General features: G+C 48.1%; 2 protein-coding genes across 2 annotated transcripts in view; one reads left to right on the forward strand and one right to left on the reverse strand.

Moving 5' to 3' along the window:
* The window catches only part of JPH3 (junctophilin 3), a 73,177-nt gene extending 65,591 nt beyond the window's left edge, over positions 1-7,586 (forward strand). The window contains exons 4-5 of the mRNA XM_048515736.1: positions 1-148; positions 7,032-7,586. The exon at positions 1-148 is cut by the window's left edge and continues 757 nt beyond it. Coding sequence (XP_048371693.1) covers positions 1-148; positions 7,032-7,112 — 229 coding nt within the window. The 3' untranslated portion in view covers positions 7,113-7,586. The remainder of the gene's footprint in view (positions 149-7,031) is intronic.
* A 4,222-nt stretch (positions 7,587-11,808) lies between these two features.
* On the reverse strand, positions 11,809-25,088 carry KLHDC4 (kelch domain containing 4). Its single transcript, XM_048516115.1, has 12 exons — positions 24,980-25,088; positions 23,895-23,986; positions 23,561-23,640; positions 21,685-21,783; positions 19,899-20,035; positions 18,834-18,926; positions 17,715-17,874; positions 15,978-16,047; positions 15,415-15,623; positions 14,581-14,992; positions 13,078-13,197; positions 11,809-12,304 (listed from the first exon to the last, which is right to left on the reverse strand). Exons 2-12 carry the CDS (start codon positions 23,944-23,946, stop codon positions 12,123-12,125), a joined length of 1,614 nt encoding a protein of 537 aa, XP_048372072.1. The 5' UTR covers positions 23,947-23,986; positions 24,980-25,088; the 3' UTR covers positions 11,809-12,122.
* Positions 25,089-25,293: the final 205 nt, after the last annotated feature.

Below are 25,293 nucleotides of genomic sequence, written 5' to 3' on the forward strand. Positions count from 1 at the left end.
GGTGCAGAAGCTGGAAAGCCTGAGATTGGGGGACAAAGGGGAACCCCGGCTATTGAGGTGGGACTTAACGTGCTCCCCGCCACAGAAATCCTTACCTGTTGCACTAGAACCAGAAGAGGAAAATGGGGACGAACTCAAATCCGGAGCAGTAAGTGGAGAACTCTTTTCCTGTGTATGACGGCTTGGAAATGGGAGAAAGGGCTTAATGTAAAAAGTGTGGGGTCTCAGGAGCTTCTAAGACAGTGGTGGCGAACCTTTGGCACTCCAGATGTTATGGACTACAATTCCCATCAGCCCTGCCTGCATGGCCAATTGGCCATGCTGGCAGGGGCTGATGGGAATTTTGGTCCATAACATCTGGAGCGCCAAAGGTTCGCCACCACGGTTCTAAGATAAATTATTAACAAATGATAAAAGGTTTAATGACCAATAAGCTATTAGATTAGAACAGGGGTCTTCAAACTATGGCCCTCCAGATGTTCATGGACTACAATTCCCATCAGCCCCTGCCAGCATGGCCAAGTGGTAGGGCTCATGGGAATTGTAGTCTATGAACATCTGGAGGGCCACAGTTTGAAGACCCCTGGATTAGAACAATTAGGAATGAAATGCTAACATTCTCATGCTGTTCCAGAGACTAGGACCAGGAGTAAGGAATTCAAGGTGCAGGAAAAGAGATTCCACCTGAACATTAGGAAGAACTTCCTGACAGTCAAAGCTGTTGGACAGTGGAATGCATGAACTCCGAGTGTGGTGGAGTCTCCTTCTTTGGAAGTTTTTGAAGAGAGGCTGGGTGGCCATCTGTCAGGAGTGCTCTGATGGCATCTTCCTGTTTGGCAGGAGGTCGGACTGGTGGCCCCAAGGTCTCTTCCAACTCTATGATTCTGACATCCACTCCCAGTAATAGCAGCAGTAAAATGGCAATTAATACAATAACAAAATAATATCAGTCTCCAATAGAACTGCTAGATTTAAGTCCAGTAGCACATTAGAGATTAACTGGATTTTGGAGGGGGTACAAGCATTCAAGAGGAGCTAGCAAAACAATCCCTCCTATTTGTGCTACTGAGTGATCTTATTTCCCCTTCTTGTACGAACAAAGGTCCAGGGCAGCCCCACATAAAGTGCTGTGCAGTAATCCAGCATTAGTGTGAAAGCGGGTAATATCATGGATGAGATTGGTAGCTTTGGATTTATCAAGTAGGCTCACTCCCCATAAGGAAACGTTTATTTTCCCACTTGTATACTGTCCTGTCTCATTAAAGTCTTTCGTACATACCATACACACTTAAAATGGCAAGAAGTTGTATCTCATGGACCCTTAATGCTGGAAGGGGCTGATGGGAATCGTAGTCCACAAACATCTGGAGAGCCAGAGTTGGGCCCCCCTGATCCAGTGGAATGCTGGATGAGATGGATCCACTGGTCTGATCCAGCAGGGCTCTTCTGAATCAACTAGAAATGAGTGCACAGCTGGGAGACTAATCAGAGGCTGGTAGAGCTGTTACATCTTAATTTTTACTGAGGAAGTTCTAGATCAAGGTCTTACAGCTGGGATGGTTTTTCGAATGGCTCTGGCGCTTGTACTGCTAGCCCTGTTCTAGCAGTACAAGCAATGGCGTAGGAGGAATCTGGAGGAACCGGGTTTGATTCCCAGCTCTGCCGCCTGAGCTGTGGAGGCTTATCTGGGGAATTCAGATTAGCCTGTACACTCCCACACACGCCAGCTGGGTGACCTTGGGCTAGTCACAGCTTCTCGGAGCTCTCTCAGCCCCACCTACCTCACAGGGTGTTTGTTGTGAGGGGGGAAGGGCAAGGAGATTGTCAGCCCCTTTGAGTCTCCTACAGGAGAGAAAGGGGGGAGATAAATCCAAACTCCTCCTCCAAACTCCTCCTAAGCCCTGTGGCTTCCAGATCTCTTGATCAGAAGCACCCCTTGACTTCCAAGTGTCCAAAAAGGGACACACATGTCTATTTTGGATCTGCCCGGAGCAATCCCAGGAACTCTGAGGTCAGGCATGTGGGGCAGCCAGTCGCCTCTCAAAATAGCCCCCGGCTGGCTAAACCTGTCATCAGCCAGTGCTCCGGTTTGTCACGGCAATTCCCTTTTTGTTTTGGTTTGCTCTTGGGGACTAGCAAAGGCCACTGGTGGCTCTCAGACCTGTTTCTTCTGGGACTGGAACCTTGTGGGTTGATTGTCTTGTGCGTATGATGCAGAACTTTGTGGGAAGGCAGCGCGGTGTTGTGGTTAAGAGCAGGTGAATTCTAATCTGGAGAACCGGGTTTGATTCCCCACTCCTCCACCTGAGTGAGGCAGAGGCAGTCTTATCTGGTGAACCAGATGTGTTTCCGCACTTCTGCATTCCTGCTGGGTGACCTTGGGCCAGTCACAGTTCTTTGGGACTCTCTCAGCCCCACCTGCCTCACAGGAGTCTGTTGTGGGGAGAGGAAGGGAAAGGAGCTTGTAGGCCACCTTGAGTCTCCTTACAAGAGAGAAACGTGCGGTATAAATCCAAACTCTTCTTTTTCACTCACCTTCAAGCTCATCTGGGAGGCAGTTTCTAGGGTGTGTGGGTCCCATAAAACCCACCCCTTCTGTGTGATTCTCTGATTTTGTTCTTGGAACAGCTAGGCTAGGGTGAGCTGACAAAAAACAAAACCTCATTTCAATATAGCATCTCTCCCATTCGTATCTTTATCGAGCTGGTCCTCCTCACATTCTTTTTCAGTTTCCTGTTCTTGTATCCAGACTTAGGGGACTCACAACCACAGAATGTGGAAATGGGAACGAGGTTACATATATGGGAGCCATCAAGGTGCAACTGACTTATGGTGACCCCCAGCAAGGGGTTTTCAAGGCATGTGAGAAGCAGAGGTGGTTTGCCATCACCTTCCTCTGCAGAATTTTCCTTGGTGATCTCTCATCCATGTACCGATCCTGCTTGCCTGCCAAGATCTGACGAGATCAGGCTGTCCCGTGCCCCCTTCCTTCCTTCTCAGTTACTAGATTAGGTGGCTTTTTAAAAAGGCACATATTCGTGGAGGAGCAGATTACTAAGCAGAACCTCCAGTTTCAGGAACAGTATAGCTTGAATATCTGGTGCATAACAGCAACCAAGGCAGGGTTTCTCAAAAGTATCTGATTGGTGACTGTAAGAAACAGGTAAGAAACTGTAAGAAACAGGTTTCTGGACTAGGTGATTTTTTAGCCAGGCTCTTAAGAGCAGCAGTGGTGTAGGAGGTTAAGAGCTCGTGTATCTAATCTGGAGGAACCGGGTTTGATTCCCAGCTCTGCCGTCTGAGCTGTGGAGGCTTATCTGGGGAATTCAGATTAGCCTGGGCACTCCCACACACGCCAGCAGGGTGACCTCGGGCTAGTCACAGCTTCTCGAGCTCTCTAGCCCCACCCACCTCACAGGGTGTTGTGAGGGGAAAGGGCGCGAGATTGTAAGCCCCTTTGAGTCTCCTACGGGAGAGAAAGGGGGGATATAAATCCAAACTCTTCTTCTTCCTCCTCTGTTTACTTGTCTCCATCTTCCCTTTAGACTACATTTCCCATAATGCCTTTGTTTGCTGCTTAGTGAGTCAGAGGCAGTCTTTGTTTGTACGGTTAGGTTCTTCCTACAAGGATCATGCCTCTTTATTGAAGGGGGGCAGGTAAGACAGGCATTCCCAGATCCCATCAGATGAACAAGCCGCTCGAGAGATAAAAACAGGGCTTTTAGCCTAATGGTTTTCAGGGTTCCTTTTTTTCCAGCGCACTCTAGATAAATGCAGCCCCCGCTCCCACGGGTGGTGCGATGTTCAGTTTAGCGTGCCTTTAATATTGCATTTGTTTTCTCTCTAGCCTTTAGTATGTTTGTTGCACCACAGTTTAGCAAGCACCCTTGTAAATCACTCCTTTTGATTTGAGAAGGCTTTTGATGTTGCAGAAGGGTTTGTCCTCATTTACACGGTGCCTGTCACCACCCACATTTAGTTTTACATTTTCCCAGGTACATTATAGAGATGCGCAGTGCTGTGAACATGATCTCTGAAGCCCGTTGAACAGGAAGATTGCAAATGAACAAGGGGTGCCTTGGAAGCAAGAGGACCCGTCCTTGCATGGCTGTTTCACAAAGATAAATAAAATAATGTTCAGCATTATAATGCACCATGTATCCCTTCTGGAGCGCTCATGTACAAATCAGGTCACTTTCTTATAAAGAAAAAGAAGAGTTTGGATTTATATCCCCCCTTTCTCTCCTGTAAGGAGACTCAAGGTGGCTGACAAGCTCCTTTCCCTTCCTCTCCCCACAACAGACACCCCTTGTGAGGCAAGTGGGGCTGAGAGAGCTCCGAAGAACTGTGACTAGCCCAAGGTCACCCGGCAGGAATGTAGGAGTGCGGAAACACATCTGGTTCATTCAAATAATGATGTTAAATATATGATAACACCCAGAAATGTTAACACGCTTCATATTGGTTTGCTTCAGAAAAACATAGCGGATTCAAACCGTTTTGTCCGACTTCTTAAATGTCAGATTGAGCAGCCTGTGTGAAGCGGCTTTGTCAGATCTTAGGTATGAAAAATCTGGCATCTCAGGTTTAGTAAAGCTGCAAAGGAAAGCAACCGTGGGACTTTATTATGATGAAATGATAAGAAATAATGTGACGTTAGGATTTTATTTGCAAATAATTTGTTATTGACAGATTAGTGATATAAATGGACTATGAACCCTAATCAAGGGCCAGTCTATTGGTGCTTGGTATCCATGCATGCCGGAGATTATCTTAATGGCCATTACTGTTTTAAGCCATCTCAAAAATCATCTCTCAGGTGTTCTGAGCATTTCTCTTTGAAAACATCCACAAGGATTTCTCCCTTGTCAGCCTTGTTTTATTTTGCATGCTCAAAGACCGTGGCGCAGGTTCAGCTATTGGGCCGGTGGATCCAGGAGGGAGGGGGGAAAGTGTCCAGTGTAAAATCTGTGGTGCCGACCACATCTGTGAGATGCATCTCAGGCCCTGGAATCAAAGCCATTGAAACCAGATTAACTCCGGCTTAACTGGTCAGTCAGTTTTATTACGGCCATTAGGCCAGCAAAAAAAGAGTAGAGAAGAACAAGAAAAAGGAGGAACAATAAACAAAAGAAAAATTGAATTTGTACAGAAATCCACGATACAGAACTACACAAAAAATACATCATCAGCTTGTAGCATTATTACGGTCACCCTCATGTGGTCTGGCTTTTGGTCCCAACATGGTTCTTCTCTTACTATATGCCAGCATACAAAATTTAGCTATCTGCTGAGATATAAGAGAAACTCAGTCTTCCAGCAAAATTCTCACAAGTACTGAATCGGAATTAACTCTACCGGCTTAACTGGTTTGTAAATCGGCCTTGGGAAGGATCTGTATCAGCCTGCCAGAAGCAAGTACCTGGATGCCAGGTATGTTTTGTTGCGAGGCGGAGAAAAAGGTGGCCTCTGCAAAGTTCTCCCTCTTCGGTTGGCCGGCTCCCATTCATCTTGTTGCTATGGCAACAGCAGAGACCTTCTCTGAGCTTTGGAAGCAGAGCTCTTCCTCACCTGTGGTAGGTAGGACCCTGGCCAAACAGAAACTGAATTCTTCCCAACTTCTGGAGGAGAAGGAAGCTCGGAAACACCTGAGTCACCTGCGTGGCTCTGCAAGGGACACAATTTTTTACTTGTCTTTTGCTCATCTTGGTGCGCACTCACTTTTTAACCTTTTAGCTTCCTTTAAGCGTGTAGTTTGCAGAATGGCCGGATTAGTTCTGTCTCACATTGAACTATGAAAATGGTAGTTATCGTTTATGTTAGCAGCTGCATACGCAAAGCTGTTTACAAACTCCTTCCCTTCAGGAGCAGCAGTGGCATAGGAGGTTAAGAGCTCGTGTATCTAATCTGGAGGAACCAGGTTTGATTCTCCGCTTCTGAGCCGTTGCCTGAGCTGTGGAAGCTTATCTTGGGGAATTCAGATTAGCCCTGTACACTCCCCACACACGCCAAAGCTGGGTGACCTTTGGGCTAGTCACAGTTCTTCTGAGCTCTCTCAGCTCCCACCCCACTTCTCTACAGGTGTGTTTGTTGTCAGAGGGGGAAGGGCAAGGAGATTGTAAGCTCCCTTTGAGTCTCCTGCAGGAGAGAAAGGGGGATATAAATCCAAATCCTCTTTCTTCTTCCTCCTTCTCTTGAGTTCCCGGACTGTCAGCCGCCTCCTTTCCTCATGCTGATGCTGCCCTCTGCACATGGGCCAGCGAGCATTTGAAAATGTCCGCATCCGCGTGAAGTGCCAGAAAACAAGAGGAAGGCCAGAAGCACCTAAAATAACCTGTATCTCAGACAGTTAGGTTGGAAGGGAACTGTTGGTCTTGAATAAGCTTGGCTGATCTGGACTGAGAAACACCTGGATATTGGTGGCCATAGGCTCGGGCAGCTTTTAAAGGAGATTAGCCAGATACACGGAGGAGAGGTCTATCTGTGGCTACTAATTATAGTGCCAAAAGGGAACTCCCATATTCAGAGGCAGTCAACCTTTGAATTTCAGTGCCAGGAGGCAACATCAGCCTCTATGTCCTGTTGGCCCTCCAGAGGAACTGGTTGACCGCTGTTTGAGAAGAAGAAAAAGAGTTTGGATTTATACCCCCTCTTTTCTATCTCCCACCACCCTTGAGGGGAGACACAAAGGGAGCTTTACAATCCTCCTCCCACAACAACAAACACCCTGAGAGCTCCAAAAAGCTATGACTAGCCCAGGGTCACCCAGCTAGTGTGTGTTGGAGTGCACAGGCTAATCTAGTTCCCCAGATAGGCCTCCACAGCTCAAGTGGCAGAGCGGGGAATCAAACCCAGTTCCCCAAATTAGAGTGCACCTGCTCTTAACCACTACGCCACTGCTGCTCCTCGGTCTGATCCAGCAATGTTCTTTTTATGTTCCTGTGGGTGTGGTCAGTTATGGGATCTCGCACAAGGCCAAGATGGCGTCCCACTGCAACCTCATAACACCTTTTCCTCTTTTCCTTCTGCAGGGTTCAGCTCCCATTCTGGTAGTCATGGTGATCTTGTTAAACATCGGAGTCGCCATTTTGTTTATTAACTTTTTCATCTAACACGGGACAGTCTCGTTTGCAAAAACTGACGGTTCCACCACACACGCATACACACATATACGTGTACGGACAGGCGGGATTACGAAGCGAGCGACGAACGCCACAGCGCCAAGGGAGCGGTCTCTCTCTTCCGGACTGTCCTGTGACCACTCCCGAGTGTTTTCACAGAAGAACAACAAAACGATTGAGTCTCACTCACAGTATGCCTTTTTTCCTGGGTCATGTTTTTTGGATTTTAGCCAAAATTCTTTGCTTGTATAACACTTACGCTGTGTGGCATGGCAGAATGGAGAAACCATTCCGATCCTCCCCGCCCCAGAAAGGTCGAGGAGCGCTCCTCGGCGTAAACCCATTCGCAAAAAGTTCATGGATGTCGGGAAGATAGTTTTGCGGTTGCGCCGCGAGTCGGGGAAACTGCAGGGAAGACCCACACGAGTGGCTGTCTTGGTGCATAGCTTGTGTGTGTGTGAAATGGCTGTTGCTGACCAGTCTCACATAAGAAAAGGGGGGGTGCAACAGTCAATATTAATAATAATAGAACTACCACTACTGTTGCACTCTGGCTATAACTAATATTTCAAATACGTATATTTATGAGTTTATATACATGAGTTTATATTTTTTACATATTTCATTGGTTGTAAACACAAAACGCGGATTAGGCGCCATGCGTTTTCCTCCTTGTGTTTAAAAGCGTTTAAAAGAATTTGGACTTCTGTCTGTGTACAATTTTGGACTTATCATTTAATACATACAGACTTACCTTAAGGATGCTGAATTGATGGGAGAGTATGAACTAAATACCTACCTGAATTAATACGGATGACCCTGAATTTATTTGTTATAATTGTTAAAAATAAGTTGAACTTACCGGTTGGATGTAGTTGACAAGAAATGATTGTATTTACAACCAATGAAATATGTAAAAAATATGAACAATGATATAAACTCATGTATATAAACTCATAAATATACGTATTTGAAATATTAGTTATAGCCAGAGTGCAACAGTAGTGGTAGTTCTGTTACTGACCAGTGACATGCTTCTCCCGTGAGGAAACACCCGTATCAGCGGCTATGTGTGAATTGGCTCTCCCCTGGAATTGGCTTTGGTTGCGACAGCTAGACCCAAACAGAAAAAGCCCCAAATAAAAGAGAACCTGGTAACACAAAAATTGAACACCACACAAGAGAAATCCACCCAGCAGAGGTATTTAAAAAGTTACAGACACCTAGACCTCCCCCCTCCCACAGCCCACCCCCTTTCCCCCTGCAAGGCAGACCCCCAAGTTCCAAAATGCTCTTCCAATGCTATCACACAACCAGTTAGTTTTCACTAACCACTGGCAGTCAAAAATCTCAGAGGTTGCAGATGAAGTCTTAGAGGGTGGAAAAGATAAGTCTTGGCATAGGTAAGGGGGGAAACCACTCGTACCTATTATTCCAAACAGATCTTGCACAAGTTTTCCCAATCATAACTTCTGGGACGTGTTAAAACTGACAGGAAATGTTTTTAAGATGATCCAAGCGTTCCTGGAAATTTAATTCCATCTCGCTGTAAAACTGGACCACAAATCTCCTTTTGGATCCACCTGGGTCAAACCACGCTCTGCTACCCGCTGGGAGCAGCAGCATCCAAAAAGGGGAAACGCTACCGCCTGCCACCGTCTTCCGTTGTGACCCCACAGCCATGTCTTTCCCTGAGTCAAGGCATGAATGAGGACCCCGCCCCACAACACCCCATATGTCTGGGGAGCCGCGCCCCTCTGCATCAGGCGAGGAGTGGAGGGCATTCCTCTCCCATCTCGCCGTGGGCCATTTCCAGACATCATGCTTGGCCTCTGAGCATGTGAGATTTTTGCACTTTTGTCTGCAGGATATATATTCCAGCTTCCGACATATCCCTGTACAAAAAAAAAAAGAAAAGAAAAATCATTGACAACAGCCGCCTCCGAGTACGTATTGCTCTTTTTTTAAAAAAAGAAATATTTTGGTTTGTTTTCCTCCTCTATGTAATCACTGCATTTGGTTTGGTTCAAAACATCTTTGTAAGACGCCTTTGCCTTCTTCCTTCTTTACTTGGTTTTCCTTTCCGTGGTCCCTGGTACCCCACTGAAAAGACGTGGTTTGTTTGCTCCTCTTCAGGGCTGGCAGAGTCCCACCAAGAACAGAGGGGTGTGGGAGGGGCGTGGGGCAGCTTAGTCCTGTTGCGTACGAAAGGTGATCTGAAGCGCTTTCCCTAAAGCCGGACGGCATTGCTCAAAAAACACAAACCGCCTTCTGCCCGCTGATTGTACACTAAAGGTGATGAGCAGGTCACCCGAACACCAGCCAACTGCCCCCCTCTTCCACGTTCTCCAACGGGACCAATTTCTGCCCCGGGTGCTGCCCTCCTCTGCAGTTGGAGGCCGCCTCCTTCCACATTAGTCCAAGCTTTGTCTGTGAGAGCAGCAACTCCCCACCCCAGCCTCCGAAGCCCACCTCTGCCCGTCCCCCTTTCTCACAACAGATGCAGGGAACCCTGGCTAGGCGTGGGGGCAATTTTGCCACGAAAGGTGCTGCAAGGTTGGCGTAGCAGGGGATGCCCGTCTGCACTTCCGGCTTCAGGGTCACGGCCCACGTGGAACCACGCTGTCCCGGGGTGGGGGTCTGGTCTCCATTCAGCCACCTCCGTTTGCTCATAGTTGGGTACAGCAGTTCCGTTCCTGTGGACACCTCGGCTTTTATGTTGCTTACATTTCAGATGTCTTTCTGCTCTCTCTCTTCAGCAGTTTTCTTTACTATGCTGCACTGGATTGCTATATTTTTAACCAGAAATAAACTAAAGATTAGAGCATGTGCCCGTTAAATTTAATTCTTCCCCTCCTTCCCACGTATTCCTTTCCCTGCCCTCTCACAACAGCCGGTCAGACGCTTGAAGAACTGTTGTTGCTGGTTGGCTCCGTCAGAGAAGGAGGATGGCAACGCTCCTCAGTCGCCTTTGGAGGACATCTCCCTTTCCAGAAAGCAGAGGGGAGTGACGTCATTTTTGTAATGTAATTGCCAAATTGTTCTTGCAACCATAACATGATCCAAGTGCTGATTTATATGTAACTGTAGTGCCGGCTCTCCATCTATGCAGCAGTCTTGTGTTTTTGTGATTCTGGTAGACACTGTTTGGTCTTTTAAAAGGGAAAAAAGGCAATTCTAGAGATTTTTTTTTTCTACACTCTAAAAAAGGGCGGTATCAAAGTAGAGGCGGAGAGACCCGCTAGTAAACAGGAGTCAGGCTAGTACCACTTCAGTCTACGGGAGAAGGCACAGAAGACAGAATACTTTTGCATCAAAAACAAACAAATCTCTCTGCATGCAGAAATCGAGCGTGTCAGGAAGAAGAACTCCTGTCTGCCTTATGGCCTGATAAGCTGCTTTTCTATGGGCAGAAATTTTGTATAAAAGTTTGAGAATGTTCAATGTTACTAATCCCTCCCACCACACATTTACTCTCTCATCAGTTATTTGGGGTAACCAGAGAGCCAGCTAAGAGCAGGGGCACCCAACAAGTTGCCTGTGGGCGTCACAATACCTGACATCTTTTCTGGTGCCTGCCAGGTATTTTGAGAAGGTGGGTGGACCCAGGTAAGGCTTTTGCGCAGCAGGCTCCTCATTGGCCAGCAGAGATCTCATCGGCTGTGTAGATTAAAAACAAACGTTGCCTTTGGCAGCAGCAACCACCATAGAATAAGGATCTCCGGCATGTGACTGAAGGTGGGGGCAAGAAAATACTTTTCTGAAGGTAGGGGCAAGAAAATACTTTAAAACAGCAAAGGCCAGGGATGGGCAAGGGTATAAGCGTAATAAAATAAAAATAAAGCGTGCAAAAGGCATCTCGTTAAACAGGGTGTCAGCGTTGGAATTATACGTAACCTCACTCCCCGACCATTTGTGAGTGCTCATTTTGGAGCTGCGCCTACCACTGTGCAAGAACCCAAAGGCGCCCACAGGCTCAAAAAGATTGAGAAACCCTTTGTGAAAGTATCAGATCTGCAAGACCAAACTTTGGCTGCTGAAGTGAGTTCGTCGAGAGAAAGAAAGGCCAAACAGCTTAATGAGCACAAGAACTTTTATTTATAAATCTGTTTGCATACTGGGCTGAGGAAGGAGGAACCAGAAGTTCTCAGATGTTTAAAACGTGGGATCTCCCACTAGAATCCCCCAGCTGCAAGGCCCGGCTCCCTTGGAGTGGTCTTCCCACCCCACCTTCTACCTATGGGCACAACGTGCAGGTATGTGTGGAGAGAGCTGCACTCTCCACATATACTTGCAGAATATTCTGAGAAAACCCAGCTGCAGGGAGGAACGGAAGCCCCCCCCCCCCCCCACCCCCGGCTCTTCAGTTGCAGACTTTGCCTGCTCCACAATTTAAATTCATGCTCAAATTTCCCTTGGACTGCACCATTCGGATTGTGGATGGTAAATTGTGCACTGTGAAGATGTTCGGGGGAAGGGGGACAGACTCCTCCCTGTACATAGGAAGTCAGTAAACTAGATTTTCGTGTGCAAAGAGCACCCTCCCCCACGCCCACACTGAAGAAGCATCTAAACCAGGGGTCTTCAAACTATGGCCCTCCAGATGTTCATGGACTACAATTCCCATCAGTCCTGCCACTTGGTCATGCTGGCAGGGGCTGATGGGAATTGTAGTCCATGAACATCTGGAGGGCCATAGTTTGAAGACCCCTGATCTAAACACACAGTGCTCCTTGACAGTGATCCAGGACATAGAAACATCATCATGCAGCTTGGCCATTGGTGACTGACAGTTCTGGCTGAGAGTTCTGGAGCTGCGTCCACCTGCTTACCAGTGTTTTGCTGACGGGTATCAGGAAAGGCAAAGATCGGCACTAAGCAAAAAAGACATTTCTGCCTTCCCGAGGCAAACAGCGCTTGCTGCGGGGGCCCAGCTGCATGCACGGAGCTCAGTACTCTCCCTGTTCCTGCAGACCTTGATTAGCGGCAGAAAACCCTCCTCTAGGCCGACCCTTCATAGAAGGTCTTTGCCATGGCATGGCCCACTTTTACCGCCTTCTTCTCCTTGGCTTCAGCGCCCAGGTGCTGGCGGGCCAGTTTCACCCAGTACTGCTCCGTCCTGGAGAGATAGTCTGTGTACTTTTCATCGTGCTGGATGGCTGGGTGCTCTTCCTCTTCTCTAGCTGGGTGGGGGGACGGTGGGGACAGAAGGATAGAAAAAGTACGCGTCAAACTTCTCTACCATGAAGGCACAACCTGAACAAGACCATGAGTGCTACCCAGCCCCTTCTGCATTATATTTATCTATTAAAATATACCCTGCCGTTTCTTGTGGCTCCAGGCAGCTTACCGTTTTTTCCCCACCATCAAGTCACAGCTAACTTGTGGCGCCTCCTGGTAAGGTTTTCGAGGCAAGATATATTGAGGTGGTTTGCCATTGCTGGCCTCCAGTTCACGACCCTGGTATTCCTTGGAAGCCTCCCATCCAAATACTTGCCAGGGTCCGGGCTGAGAGTGTGTGATTGGCCGAAGGTCACCAGGTTGCCATGGCGCCAGCGGGGATCTGAATCCCGCCTTCCCAGATCCTACTCCAAGACCTTATATATTACACCACACGGAATCTCAGCTTACTCGAATTAAACAATAACAGTAGCGCCATAGCTGGCAGTGGAAATATCTATGCGACTTTTGCACAGGAGAACTTACTTCTGTTGCCTAATACACAATCAGCAGCAGATATTTGGCGCTGGAGCTCAAAGAAGAGAATAAATTTGCTGAATCAGAATTCTGCTCTGTGATGTTTCAGTGCTGCCCTGGTACCGACCCACCAACTTCAGTGCTGACTCCAAAACCTGCCTTCTCACACCACTGCTCAAAGACCCAAACACACACACACACTTTTCCACCATGCCCAAAAGACATAGAGGCTGTTTCCAGCTTGCCAGGTGCAGCTAACCTTCATCTTCCTCGTCACTCTCCTCCTCCTCGTCTTCATCTTCTTCCTCCTCGCCTCCTTCGGCCCCCTCCACCTCTTCTCCTTCATCTGACTCAGATTCTTCAAGCCACTCTTGCGTTTCTGCCAATAACATTGGGAAGAAAAAGAACACTGGAAAGGGGTACACCAACTTAACCACGGTCAGAAATATTCCCACTTGACGAAGAAGAGTTTGATTTATATCCCCCCTTTCTCTCCTGTAAGGAGTCTCAAAGTGGCTTACAAACTCCTTTCCCTTCCCCCCACCCCCACAACAAACACCCTGTGAGGTGGGTGGGCTGAGAGAGCTCCAAAGAACTGTGACTAGCCCAAGGTCACCCAGCTGGCATGTGTTGGGAGTGCACAAGCTAATCTGGTCCACCAGATAAGCCTCCACAGCTCAAGTGGCAGAATGGGGAATCAAAACCGGTTCTCCAGATTAGAGTGCACCTGCTCTTAACCACTACACCACACCAGGTTTTCTAAAAGAAAACCAAGAACAGGTCGCTCCCCCAAACTTTACCATGGGCCAAATCTGAACAGTTTATTCAGACAGCAAGAAAACTGAAGGAACACCACATCTAAAAAATGAGGGGTGGATAACAGGGTACCTTTGGCCCAAATTAAGGGTCTCCACAAAATATTTCAAGTTCCACTCACAAGGAAGGCCAGGGAGCTTAGATTTACAGAGCAAGGAAAATTATTTCCCCCAGGGATTAACCTAGTCCAGAATTAGCCTGGATTTGCGGCTCTCTTATGTGTACACTCTCATGGTTACGAATAGCCCATGCTCTCTAAGCCATTCCAAATAAATGCAAACTAGTCTCAGACACATAACAGTGTGCTTAAGAAACCCTCACCTTCTGTGTGTGTTTTAAAACCAAGTTTATTATTCCAAAGCTAAACTTTTAACATGTACAGACAGCGCCCAGGGATATTCAAACCATGCTGCATCTTTTTCAGGTAAGATGTTTGACAGCAACACTCTTTGAGAGCATTTCACGGAGGAGTCCAGGTTTATGGAAAAGCCCCCTCCCACCCAGTGGTGGGATCCAAAAATTTTAGTAACAGGTTCCCATGGTGGTGGGATTCAAACTGTGGCGTAGCGCCAATGGGGCTGGGCGGGGCACAACGGGGGCGTGGCCGGGCATTCCAGGGGCGGGGCATTCCTGGGTGGGGCTGTGACAAGGACGCAGCCGCTGCGCCGGTCCTTGGGCGGGAAACGAATGCACGCAGGCGCAGGCTGCCACGCACGCCGGTGCACCTCCTGCTAGACTGCTTCAAGTTCTGCGCGCTACTGCTGAGAGGAGGGGCGCAACTAAGGCAAAAAACACGTGGCAAAATCACCAATTAGTAAGCCCCTCTCGGCACACACAAATAACGAGTAACCTACTCTCGGGAACCTGTGAGAACCTGCTGGATCCCACCTCTGATGCCGCCCCCCCGCACTCGAGTTGCACTTCCCATCCACAAAAATATACTTACTGGGGTCCATCTCCACTAGGACCTTCCATTCTTCCATCTTGTGGATGTCAAGGGAGTAGAGGTCATTGAGCGTGAACTGGCGGTCTCCCACCTCAAACATCCCCCCGTAGATGTAGAGCACTCCGTGCTTGACTGCCAGCATGGCATTTGAACGTGGGCACGGCCCCACCTGCTGGCCGGAGGCCTCGTCTCCCGTGCCATCTTCTTCGCTCTCGGACTCTGAGCTCTGCTGCTCCATGCCGGGTGCTGAGATTGTCTCCTTAATGGTCATGACGGTTCCATCTTCGGCCACCACCTCCTTTACGATCTCCACGGGGATCGGAGGGATCTCCCCAGAGCCCTCGGGCAGAGCTGAGGCAGAAGGCTCCACCCCTTGGCCCCGCCTTCTCTTCTTCTTTTCAGTTTTTGGCCCCTGGGCACAAACAGGGGGAAAAGTCAGATTTATCAGGGACCAAAACAAGACAGTCACAAAAGCTGTGTTCAGTGTTTGGAAATTGCAGCAAATACTGGTGGAAATGAAGCACTATAATGGGGAGGGTCTTTACTGAGCCAGCGTGGTGTAGTGGTTAAGAGCTGGAGAAACGGGTTTGATCCCCTGCTCTTGAGCCACTTGAGCTGTGGAGGCTTATCTGGTGAACTGGATTAGCTTGTGCACTCCAACACATGCCAGCTGGGTGACCTTGGGCTAGTCACAGTTCTTTGGAGCTCTCTCAGCCCCACCACCTCACAAGATGTTTTTGTGGGTGGGAGGGGAAGGGAAAGGAGATTGTAAGCCCCTTTGAGTCTCCTTACAGGAAAGAAAGGAGGGATTTTAACACTGCTCATTTTCCAGACCTTTAGGTTTCCAGGGAACCACCGGTTCTTCGCCAGGTCATAGAAATAAATATCGTTGAAGAAATCGCCCTCGAGGCTTTCCTCCTCTTCTTCGTCATGGACCCCACCAAAGAGAAGGGTCTGGTTGTTTGGGCAGATAGCCACGGAGAAGCCAGACCGAGATGTAGGTTTTACACCCGAAGGATTCAGACGAACCCACGTCCATTTGTCTGAGAAACGTAAGAAAATTGAAATGGGTGGGACAAAAGGAAACACAAACAGCTGGTGGGAAAGAATGTATTTTTTTTAATCTCAAAAGATACTTTTTGAACCCTACTGATCTCTGATGATTCCAAAGTCTAACCACCCCCACCGGTCCCACTATCACCACCGGAACTAGAAATCGCACCTTTCCTTTCTCCATCTGACCAAGATTCCATTTCCCACCAAATCATTCCATCTATCAAAGGGAATCTGCAGAGAAAACAGTTCAAGCTGTCTCTCGTAAGTGAGCCAAGCCGCCACTAAAACCGTTCTAAGGTCGCATCTATGGGTTCCAGGTGGCCCCAAGACTTTCCGCTCACCTGAGCCTTCGGCCTTCAACAGGAACATGTCCGTGTGGAGACTGCCCTTGTCCACGTCTTTTTTAACTCGCTAAGAGAAAGGAAAGGAAGAGGGCAGAGCTACAAAGTGTTTCTGTCTCCAAGTCTGGGACAGTCAGTGGGGCAGCAACATGCCTGTAATTTGTATCGCAAAAGAAACAGTCCTCAAATCCAGCAACCACGGCTCCCCACCCTGGCTTCTGTGGCGGCCCACCCAGAGCCCTCAAGAAGGAGCAGGACAGCGCCCAGGCTAAAATCTCCATCCCCGTCTTGTTATTCATTAAGAAAGGGACCGTGGATACGTTTCAAAACCACCGCTAATGAAGCAGGAGGGAAGGCAGCAGCAACAAACAGAGTTACTTGGGAAAATGCTCCCTCTGGCCGATCCAGTGAATTAGCTCCTAACGAGCTCCACTTCCAGGCATTACAGAAGAAGGTTTCGCGCTTCCTCGCCTGCGGTTTTCTCATTCTCGAGAGGGCTGGAATAGAGTGTATTTAAGGCCCTGGAACCGAGCAGGAAAAATCCTCTTTTTTGTGAGGTTTTAACCACCCTGATGCACAGCCTGGATGACAAACAACCAAAGATCTGTATCTTTGTTTGAGAAAATTACTCCCCTACAAACTCCCTGTTTTCTCAAAAGCTTGTGAGACTATATAAAATATGAAGATCTTTTTTAAAAGACACCCACAAGACCAGCAAGTTGACAATAAGACAGCTGTAAAAGCAACGGATGATAAAACCAGCAAATTAAAAAATGGTTAACACCTAATAAAACCAGCATAGCGAGAACAATATAAAATTACACTAATCCCTGCTGTACCCGAGGCTGTGAGTGGCGGAATGAGGTTTTGAATGTTCTGATACAAAAAGTCCTTGAAAGTAGAAAGCGAGCACTTTCTTTGCTTCGTGTGCTGTCTTTCTACTTGCATATAGGGGTTTTTTTTAGCCTTTAAGGATATTCCAGACTGCTGCCGCCATGTGTAAAGGGGCAGATCCATTCTACCACCTCAGTCTCTTGCATCTGTGAAACATGCCTCAGCCACATGAGGAAGGACCTTAAGTTATGTAGGTATTTATATAAAAAGACCTCCGTGAATAAGAAAAAGTCTCTTTAGTTTGGAGAGGAGACGTCTGAGGGGGGATGTGATTGAAGTCTATAAAATTATGCATGGGGTAGAAAATGTTGACAGAGAGAAATTTTTCTCTTTCTCACAATACTAGAACCAGGGGGCATCCATTGAAAATGCTGGGGGGAAGAATTAGGACTAATAAAAGGAAACACTTCTTCACGCAACGTGTGATTGGTGTTTGGAATATGCTGCCACAGGAGGTGGTGATGGCCGCTAACCTGGATAGCTTTAAAAAGGGCTTGGACAGATTTATGGAGGAGAAGTCGATCTCTGGCTACCAATCTTGATCCTCCTCGATCTCAGATTGCAAATGCCTTAGCAGACCAGGTGCTCAGGAGCAGCAGCAGCAGAAGCACCTTGCTTTTGCATCCTGCATGTGAGCTCCCGAAGGCACCTGGTGGGCCACTGCGAGTAGCAGAGTGCTGGGCTAGATGGACTCTGGTCTGATCCAGCAGGCTAGTTCTTATGTTCTTAAAGTCACAAGTCACTTTTAGCCTCGTCTCGAATCCTCTGGGGACAGATAACAGCTGCGTAAGCATCTGGCAAGAAACCATCTCGGGCAGGGAAAACTGCCTGGGCATCGCTCACCTGCTTGGAGTAGCCTCCGTAGACGAGGATGCCGCCTTCCGGAGTGGTGGACAGCTGGCAGCCGGACCGTGGCGATGGAGCCAACCCTGAAGGAGTCAGCTTGGCCCAGGCAAAAGTGTCCAGGTTAAAGGAATAAGTGTCGTTGTAGTAGATGTAATCTCTGGCGGGAAGAAATGCAGAAGAAACAGGCGCTGATCAGAGAGAGAAGGCCATAGAGCCGTGGTGGCGAACCTTTGGCACTCCAGATGTTATGGACTACAATTCCCATCAGCCCCTGCCAGCATGGCCAATTGGCCATTCTGGCAGGGGCTGATGGGAATTGTAGTCCATAACATCTGGAGTGCCAAAGGTTCGCCACCACTGCCATAGAGCATGAAAAACAATTCCCAGCAGGGCTGCGGAATTCCAAAGAACTGCCAAGAATACTTCTGCGTCACCTTGAGGTCTGCGGGTCTTCGCTGCTCCTGAGTACAAAATAAGGCTCATCAGCAGTGTGCATTTCCTTACCACTCCTAGGACATTGTTTGTTTGTGCATTCTTGTGACAAATGGGATTCTTTGGGTCTTTCTCCTCCTCCTCCCCGATCACCCCAAACTGTCTAACAGACACCCCCCCTGGCAGGGAGCGGGTTCTTGGAGTGCCATGAAATACTTGTCCAAAATGACCGTTCCGTTAGCACCAAGGGGCGTGGCAGCAAAACAACTTGTAGGAAAGATAAACAGGAAGAGTTGAAGAAAAAATAGTTTTTAAACCCTGCTTTTTTCTACCTTTCAGGAATTCTTGAAGGACTCTAATCTGGTGAACTGGGTTTGTTCCCCACTCCTACACATGACCCCTTCTGGGTGACCTTGGACCAGTCACAGTTCTCTCTGACTCTCCCAGCTTCACCTACCTCTGTTGTGGGGAAAGGAAGGAGTTTATAACCCCCTTTGAGTCTCCTTACAGGGGTATAAATCCAAATTCTTCTTCTGAGCATGGTGGTTTGTAACCATGAAGCCAATAGGGCAACAAAGAGCATCCCTGTAGCCAATCAGAAAGACGAGGATGGGGACGTTTGGGAGGAAGCAGGCCCGAGTCAGCAGGGTCTCAGCCAACGGCCCAAAGCCGGAGTCAACTAACCTGGTGCTTTCATGGAATCCTCCGAACACGATCAGGTATCTCTTGCACACCACCATGCGATGCCCGCTGCGGCTGGAAGGACCTCCAGGAGCCCTGAAAAGAGAGAGGAAAGAGCATTGAACTGCTGCAGGCCCACGGCCTAACCCAACCCAACCCACGTCTCTTGTGGGCCACTTTGAGAACAGGTGCTCTCCAGAGCTAACAACCACACCCCCACCTGCCTGCCTGTTTGGCCCTTCTTTTCTGTCGGCGACAAGCTTGTCTCCTCCACAGGAAATGGGCCCCTTCCTGCTTTCCTGGGCCTGTTCTATTTATCAGAAACAAAACACATTTCTGCCTCCTCTTTGGGAAGCGCTCCAGCATCTTTGCTGTGGAGGCGGAAGCCTGCCTTTGTTTTAATACTATCCTGACAGAGTCGGGCGGGGGGAGAAACTGAGTTTCTGCTACTCCCTCCCAATGGCATTTTGATTGCAGGGGGGAAAGGAAGAGCCAGACAGACTCAATGCACAAAGCAGCCGTTTGAGGAGGTGAAAGGTGAGGTGAACCCTCCTTCTGGTTTTTAGGGGATTGATAGTAGGTGCCATCTATTATGCTGATTTTAGTATGCTGCGTTTTAATGGGGTGGGGTTATTTTATTTTATATAGAGCCAATTTAATTACTATCTAATGGATTTTAGTCTTTGGTTTATGTGCTCTATTTTTGTTTTGTTCACTGCCCTGAGCCCTTCGGGGGAGGGCGGTATATAAGTTCAACCAATAAGAAAGAAAGAAAGAAAGAAAGACAGAAAGACAGAAAGACAGAAAGAAAGAAAGAAAGAAAGAAAGAAAGAAAGAAAGAAAGAAAGAAAGATAGATAGATAGATAGATAGATAGATAGATAGATAGATAGATAGATAGATAGATAGATAGATAGATAGATAGATAGATAGATAGATAGATAGATAGATAGATAGATAGATAGGAGACGCTCGTCAGGCAGGTTCCGTCCCCAGCAGCTCCAAGGAAAAGATCTCAGGTGCTGAGAAAAACGTGAACCCAGAACACACAACGAAACCCGACGCTTACTTGATCTGCTCCCACGTCTTGCTGGCCAAATGCAGGACCCAGAGGTCCTTGTAGTGGTAAAACTGCTCCCCATCTGGTGAAGCAAACTCTCCGCCAAACACCCAAAGTTGCCCACCGCCCTGCGCGACCACCACAGCCTGCCGCAGAAAGAGGGAGAGAAAAAGAGAGAATTCAATTAAACTTATGCATCACTTTCAATGTGCCAAGTCTATCACAGTTTCCTTCATTTGCCTACTCCAGAAACCTTCGGTTGTTTTTATTCCTGTTTTATAGGTACCAGGGCCAAGGCTGAAAGGGAGGAAAAGCAAGTGACCGAGTTCACAAGAAGAGTACAGATTTGAACTCAGCACTGCTAGAGCTGCGAAGCAGAACTGAGCCAGCAGGGTATAGAGTTAAGTGTGTTAGACTAGTACTAGATGAGTGGTGGCGGTGCATATATTCCAGGATAGTTAAGGGATTGTTGCCCCTGCCAGCACGGGCAATTGGCCGTGCTGGCAGGGGCTGATGGGAATTGTAGTCCATAACATCTGGAGTGTCATAGGTTCGCCACCATGGACCTGGGAGAACCAGGTTTAAAATCCCCACTCTACTACGGAAATTCACTAGGTGACCCTGGGCCAGTCACACACTCTTAGCCTCACCTACCTCACAGGGCTGTTGTGATGAGAAAACAGAGAAGAGGAGAATGTGGTAAGCCATTTGGGGGGGGGGGGGGAAGCGCAGTAGGCCAAAGGTTCCTGAGACTTTAGCAATAGGCAGGTGGCAGAAAGGATCACCGTGCCACGGTGGGAGCAGAAAAGCCACGAAGCTCAGAACATTGATGGGTATTTGGAAGGAGAAGGAAAAGACAGTGTGAAGTTCATAGGGAGTACCTGAGTATCTCCAGATGTTAGGACTGATACATTTTATCAGCCCCTGCCAGCATGGCCATGCTAGCAGGGGCTGATGGAAATTGTAGTCCATAACATCTGGAGTGCCAAAGGTTCGCCATCACTGGTGTAGGTTGATTTGCTTCAAAGGGTGTCTAGCCTAAAAGAAAGGAGTCAACTGTAATTCCAGAGGATGTTTTGCATCTGAAAAACTGACAGGGCGCCATCTTCTGGGCAATGCAGTTCATAGCAGGCAATACATTACAGATGCATTACTAGAGGGGTGTAGTGGTTAAGAACAGGCGAATTCTAGTCTGGACAACCGGGTTTGATTCCCCACACCTCCACCTGAGTGGCAGAGGCTTATCTGTTGAACCGGATGTGTTTCCGCACCTGGTGACCTTGGGCTAGTTCTCTCCAAACTCTCTCAGCCCCACCTACCTCACAAGGTGTCTGTTGTAGGGAGAGGAAGGGAAAGGAGCTTGTAAGCCATTGTGAGTCTCCTTACAGGAGAGAAAGGGGTAAGCAAATCCAAACTCTTTCTCTTCTCTTCTATTATCTAATGTTAATTTTTTATATTCCTTAGAGTTAAGAGGGACTATATCTCCCATCAGCCTCCCTCCCAGCATGGGCCAATTGGCAGGGCTGATGCTGACAATCTGTGGGTCCATAACATCTGGAGTGCCAAAGGTTCGCCACCACTGAAGCTGGAAATACCCAGGTTCCGGTATTCCGTTCTTAGGATTTTTTTTTTACCTGTTCACATAAATATGTTTTCATTTCTGCAGCACTAGTGAAAATAAAATGGTCTACCCACCAGAACAAGCAAAGGCGGCATCTTACAAAATGGGGGGAGGAAGATGGGGAGAATTTCAGGGCCGAGTCACTGGGCACCTGTCCTTCTTCAAAGGCTTTACCTGATGAGCGCAGCGCGGGGGAGGCGGGTTTGGGATGTCGATTTTAGCCCAGCTGTTCTTCCGAATGTTGTAAATAAAGAGCTCGTTGTAAAGGAAAGTCTGTTGGGAAACACCAAGGCACGCAACAAGTTGCAAGAAACTTCCCCACGTCAGACATATTTGATTTATTCTCTTATTTTATAGCCTACCCCACTCTCAACGCTTGACAAGAACACACCCCGTACATCTTTCTGTAGCCTGTCAAACTGTCTGAGCAGCGAGACTGATGCTTTTAAATGCTGCAAAGTTCCTCGTGCCCCGCCAATATCAAACAGAATTTTACTACTGGAGCAAGATTAGACAATCACATTTTTTTTTTAAAAAGAGAGAAAATAAGGCCCAGCCTTTTAAAAACTGTACAGGTAACCTGCCCTCCTCCACCATCACCCCCCACACATAGCTGAGACCACTTGGTGTAAAACAAGTCCAAGGAAGATAAAGACCAAGCGGAACCAGACTGAGTCACAGTTTGCTGATTTGGGCAACATCAGGGAAACCAAAATGGTAAAAGGTCTGGAATCAGGCTCCCCAATGAGGGAGAGACACTCCTAGGGAGCTAAGAGATGTTTTAGTTTGGTGAAGAGAAGGTTAAGAGGTGACATGATGGTCATGTTTAGATATTTGAAGGGTTGTCATGTTGGTGAGGGAGCAAGCTTGTTTTCTGCTGCTCCAGAGACCAGGACCGGGAGTCATAGGTTCAAGGTGAAGGAAAAGAGATTCCACCTAAACATCAGGGAAGAACTTCCTGACAGGAAGGGCTGTTCCATTAAAAGTGGAAATGCACTACCTCGGAGTGTGGTGGAGTCTCCTTCTTGGGAGGTTTTTAAGCAGAGGCTGGATGGCCATCTGTCAGGAGTGCTTCTATTGTGTGTTCCTGCACTGCAGGGGGTTGGACTTGATAGCCCCTGGGGGTCTCTTCCAATTCTATGATTCTATGATATGTTCCAGCAGGCCTTTGGTTGAGGTAGTTATGGTCCCTTTCCAACTTACTGACCTCCCCATCCTTTCCCCCAAAATGGCTGCAGTTTCTGGGGGTAGGTAGAATTTTTTAGGTTTCTAGAGTAGAATCTCCAGGCCTAGATACTCAGGGTCCATACTCTCCCATCAAGTCTTCTACCAGCATGTACCAATTGGGCCATGCTGGGATATGAGGCTGATGGGAATTGTAGTTCCTGAACATCTGGAGAGCCGCAGGTTCCCTTACTCTCTGCTCTAGAGTTAGAAAGTTTAGCCTTCATGGTTCTCAAAGAGTGTTAGACTACATGTTTTCATTAATCCCCCTGCCAGCATCATGCTGGCAGGGGATTATGGGAACTGTAGTCCATAACATCTGGAGGGCCGCAAATTTGACACCTGTGCTCTAGAGTAACTTTGATGGGTACCCTAGTGGAATCTTAATTCTTAGTCGCCAACACAGTTGAAATTTGGGGTAGTGTTTTTAATGTATTGTCAAAGGCTTTCATGGCTGGAATCACTAGGGAGTTGTGGTTTTTCCGGGAACACAGCCATACAACCCGGAAAACCCACAACACCCTAGTGCTTTTAATATTTATTGAGACCTTATTGCTTTCATGATGGTTGGTTATATCTGTATTCGATTTATTCATGCTGTTTAAGTATGTGCATAAGCTGTCCTGAGCCGGACCTTTGGCTGGAAAAGGGCAGGCTAGCAAATCTAATAATGCCTCCTTCTGTGATTGAGAGATATGCTTTACTGGGGGTCAGCTTTTCCTATTAAAATTCCATGTAAAATCCCTCAGAAAACAGAGGTACAACTTGTTAGAAGGAGGAGAACAGGGGTTAGGAGACGGGAGAATAAACAAAATATATACTTTACTTTTTGGCCATTGAAATATTCACCTCCAAACAGAATTAGTCTGCCTCTTCTCAGGATGTGTAGAAAGGGATGCGTTGAGTCTGAGTCAGAAAAGGGGGACAAAGGACCAGGAATTGGGGCCGGGAGAACATGTGCTATGAATACCATTAGAATGGAAAGGAGGTATGGCTAAACGCCACGGCACCCCCTTGGCACCCAGAAGATACCAGGTTCAATTCCCAACACCCCCCAGTTAAAAAGATATTTGGAAGCAGGTTTTAGGAAAGATCGTTCTTAGCACGAGATCTAAAATTGGGGGGGCGGTAATCAATAAAAACTCCAGGGTGCCTCTTACCTTGGGGGAGGTGGGGGGCAGGTGGTTTCGAGCACTTGCACCTTTTTAGCATCTAGGGTCTGGAACTCAGCGATGAGAGCCTCGAGATCCTCCTGCAAACAAAAGCCCAGGTTGTGGCAGCTTTCTCTGTGCCCCCCGAAGAGCACGCAGGGAAATTACAAATGCGTCGTGGAAAATGGTTGATCTGGCCTCCTTGTGGAAGGGGAGCAGGCCCAGGTCTGGACAGTATCGGGAGAGGGGGCCAATTGGAAACGCTGCACAAACCACCTTGAATTCCACCACCCGGGATTTAAATGCAGCAGAACATAACATTTCAGACCAGGTTAGAGGAGAGTCCCCCGACCCCGCCAAGGTCAGTTTGGGGACTTCAGGAAAGTCCTCTTCCACACATGATCTGGAGATCCGTCCCTTTCCCTCCTTCTCAGAGGCATCACCAGCATCCAGCACTGCTCAACGGTTAAAGTATCAGACAGAGGCCCCTTCCGCACACGCAAAATAATGCGCTTTCAAACCACTTTCACAACTGTTTGCAAGTGGATTTTGCCATTCCGCACAGCTTCAAAGAGAACTGAAAGCAGTTTCAAAGTGCGTTATTCTGCAGGCGGGAATGAGCCTAAGTCAAGAGACTTGGGTTCGATCTCCCTTTCAGCCTTCATCAGTGATCCAGAGCCAGTCATTTCCTCCTGCTTGACCGACTTTGCAGGTTGTTGCGGGAGGACACAATGAAGGAGGCAAGAACTAGGTACGCTACTCTGAGCTTGTCCTGGAAACAAAAGTCATTCCCCCACCAGCCTACTGCATACCTTGGACTCCAATTTCCCCCACTGTTATCCCTTTAACTCCTTCAAAAAATTCAGAGCAGCGATGGCACACATCAACCCCTGCCTCCTGGCCTCCTCACAACAACCCCAAGGAGGGAGGTGATGCTGCACTGGGCCTCTGCAGGGGAGCAAGGATCTGAGCCCAGATCTCATCCATCCTCGTCTACCCCACCCGGCTCAGACACGCAGCTTGGCCCACCAAGTGGCAAGCCTCTTGTTTGGACAGTCCGCAGCACCGGACGGATTCCTGCCTGCCAGACTCACCTCCTCCTTCTTCGCCCTCTTGGACACCTTCTTCTCCATCTTGGCCGCGGTTTTCTCGGCTCCTCTGTCTCTCCTTCCTTGCCTTTCTCGCCTCCATTCCTCTTCCAGCTGGCCTCCTGCGGCCCTGGACCCGTATGCAAAACCACGTGACCCCAACAAAGGTCGCTTCCTGGGCAGGGAAAGGCAGAGGCGTGGGAGCTCCTGGCCTGGCTGCTGCCGCCCCTCCGCTGGGTCTGGAGGCCTCCTCGCAAAACCAGACGAATTGCATCATTAAATACATTTAATTATATTTATTAAATGATGATAAAGGCATT

Source organism: Sphaerodactylus townsendi, linkage group LG14 (assembly GCF_021028975.2).
Source record: "Sphaerodactylus townsendi isolate TG3544 linkage group LG14, MPM_Stown_v2.3, whole genome shotgun sequence".
Taxonomy (NCBI): domain Eukaryota; kingdom Metazoa; phylum Chordata; class Lepidosauria; order Squamata; family Sphaerodactylidae; genus Sphaerodactylus; species Sphaerodactylus townsendi.

What these genes read in the sequence shown, in the direction of transcription:
- KLHDC4 (XM_048516115.1), bottom strand. Translation starts at nt 23,946, where the DNA reads ATGCTAAAAAGGTGCAAGTGCTCGAAACCACCTGCCCCCCACCTCCCC. An exon ending in AAGACGTGGGAGCAGATCAA is followed by an intron (nt 18,927 to 19,898) that starts GTAAGCGTCGGG and finishes CTCTCTTTTCAG; the next exon opens with GGCTCCTGGAGGTCCTTCCA. An exon ending in GGTTCCCTGGAAACCTAAAG is followed by an intron (nt 14,993 to 15,414) that starts GTCTGGAAAATG and finishes GTTTGTGCCCAG; the next exon opens with GGGCCAAAAACTGAAAAGAA.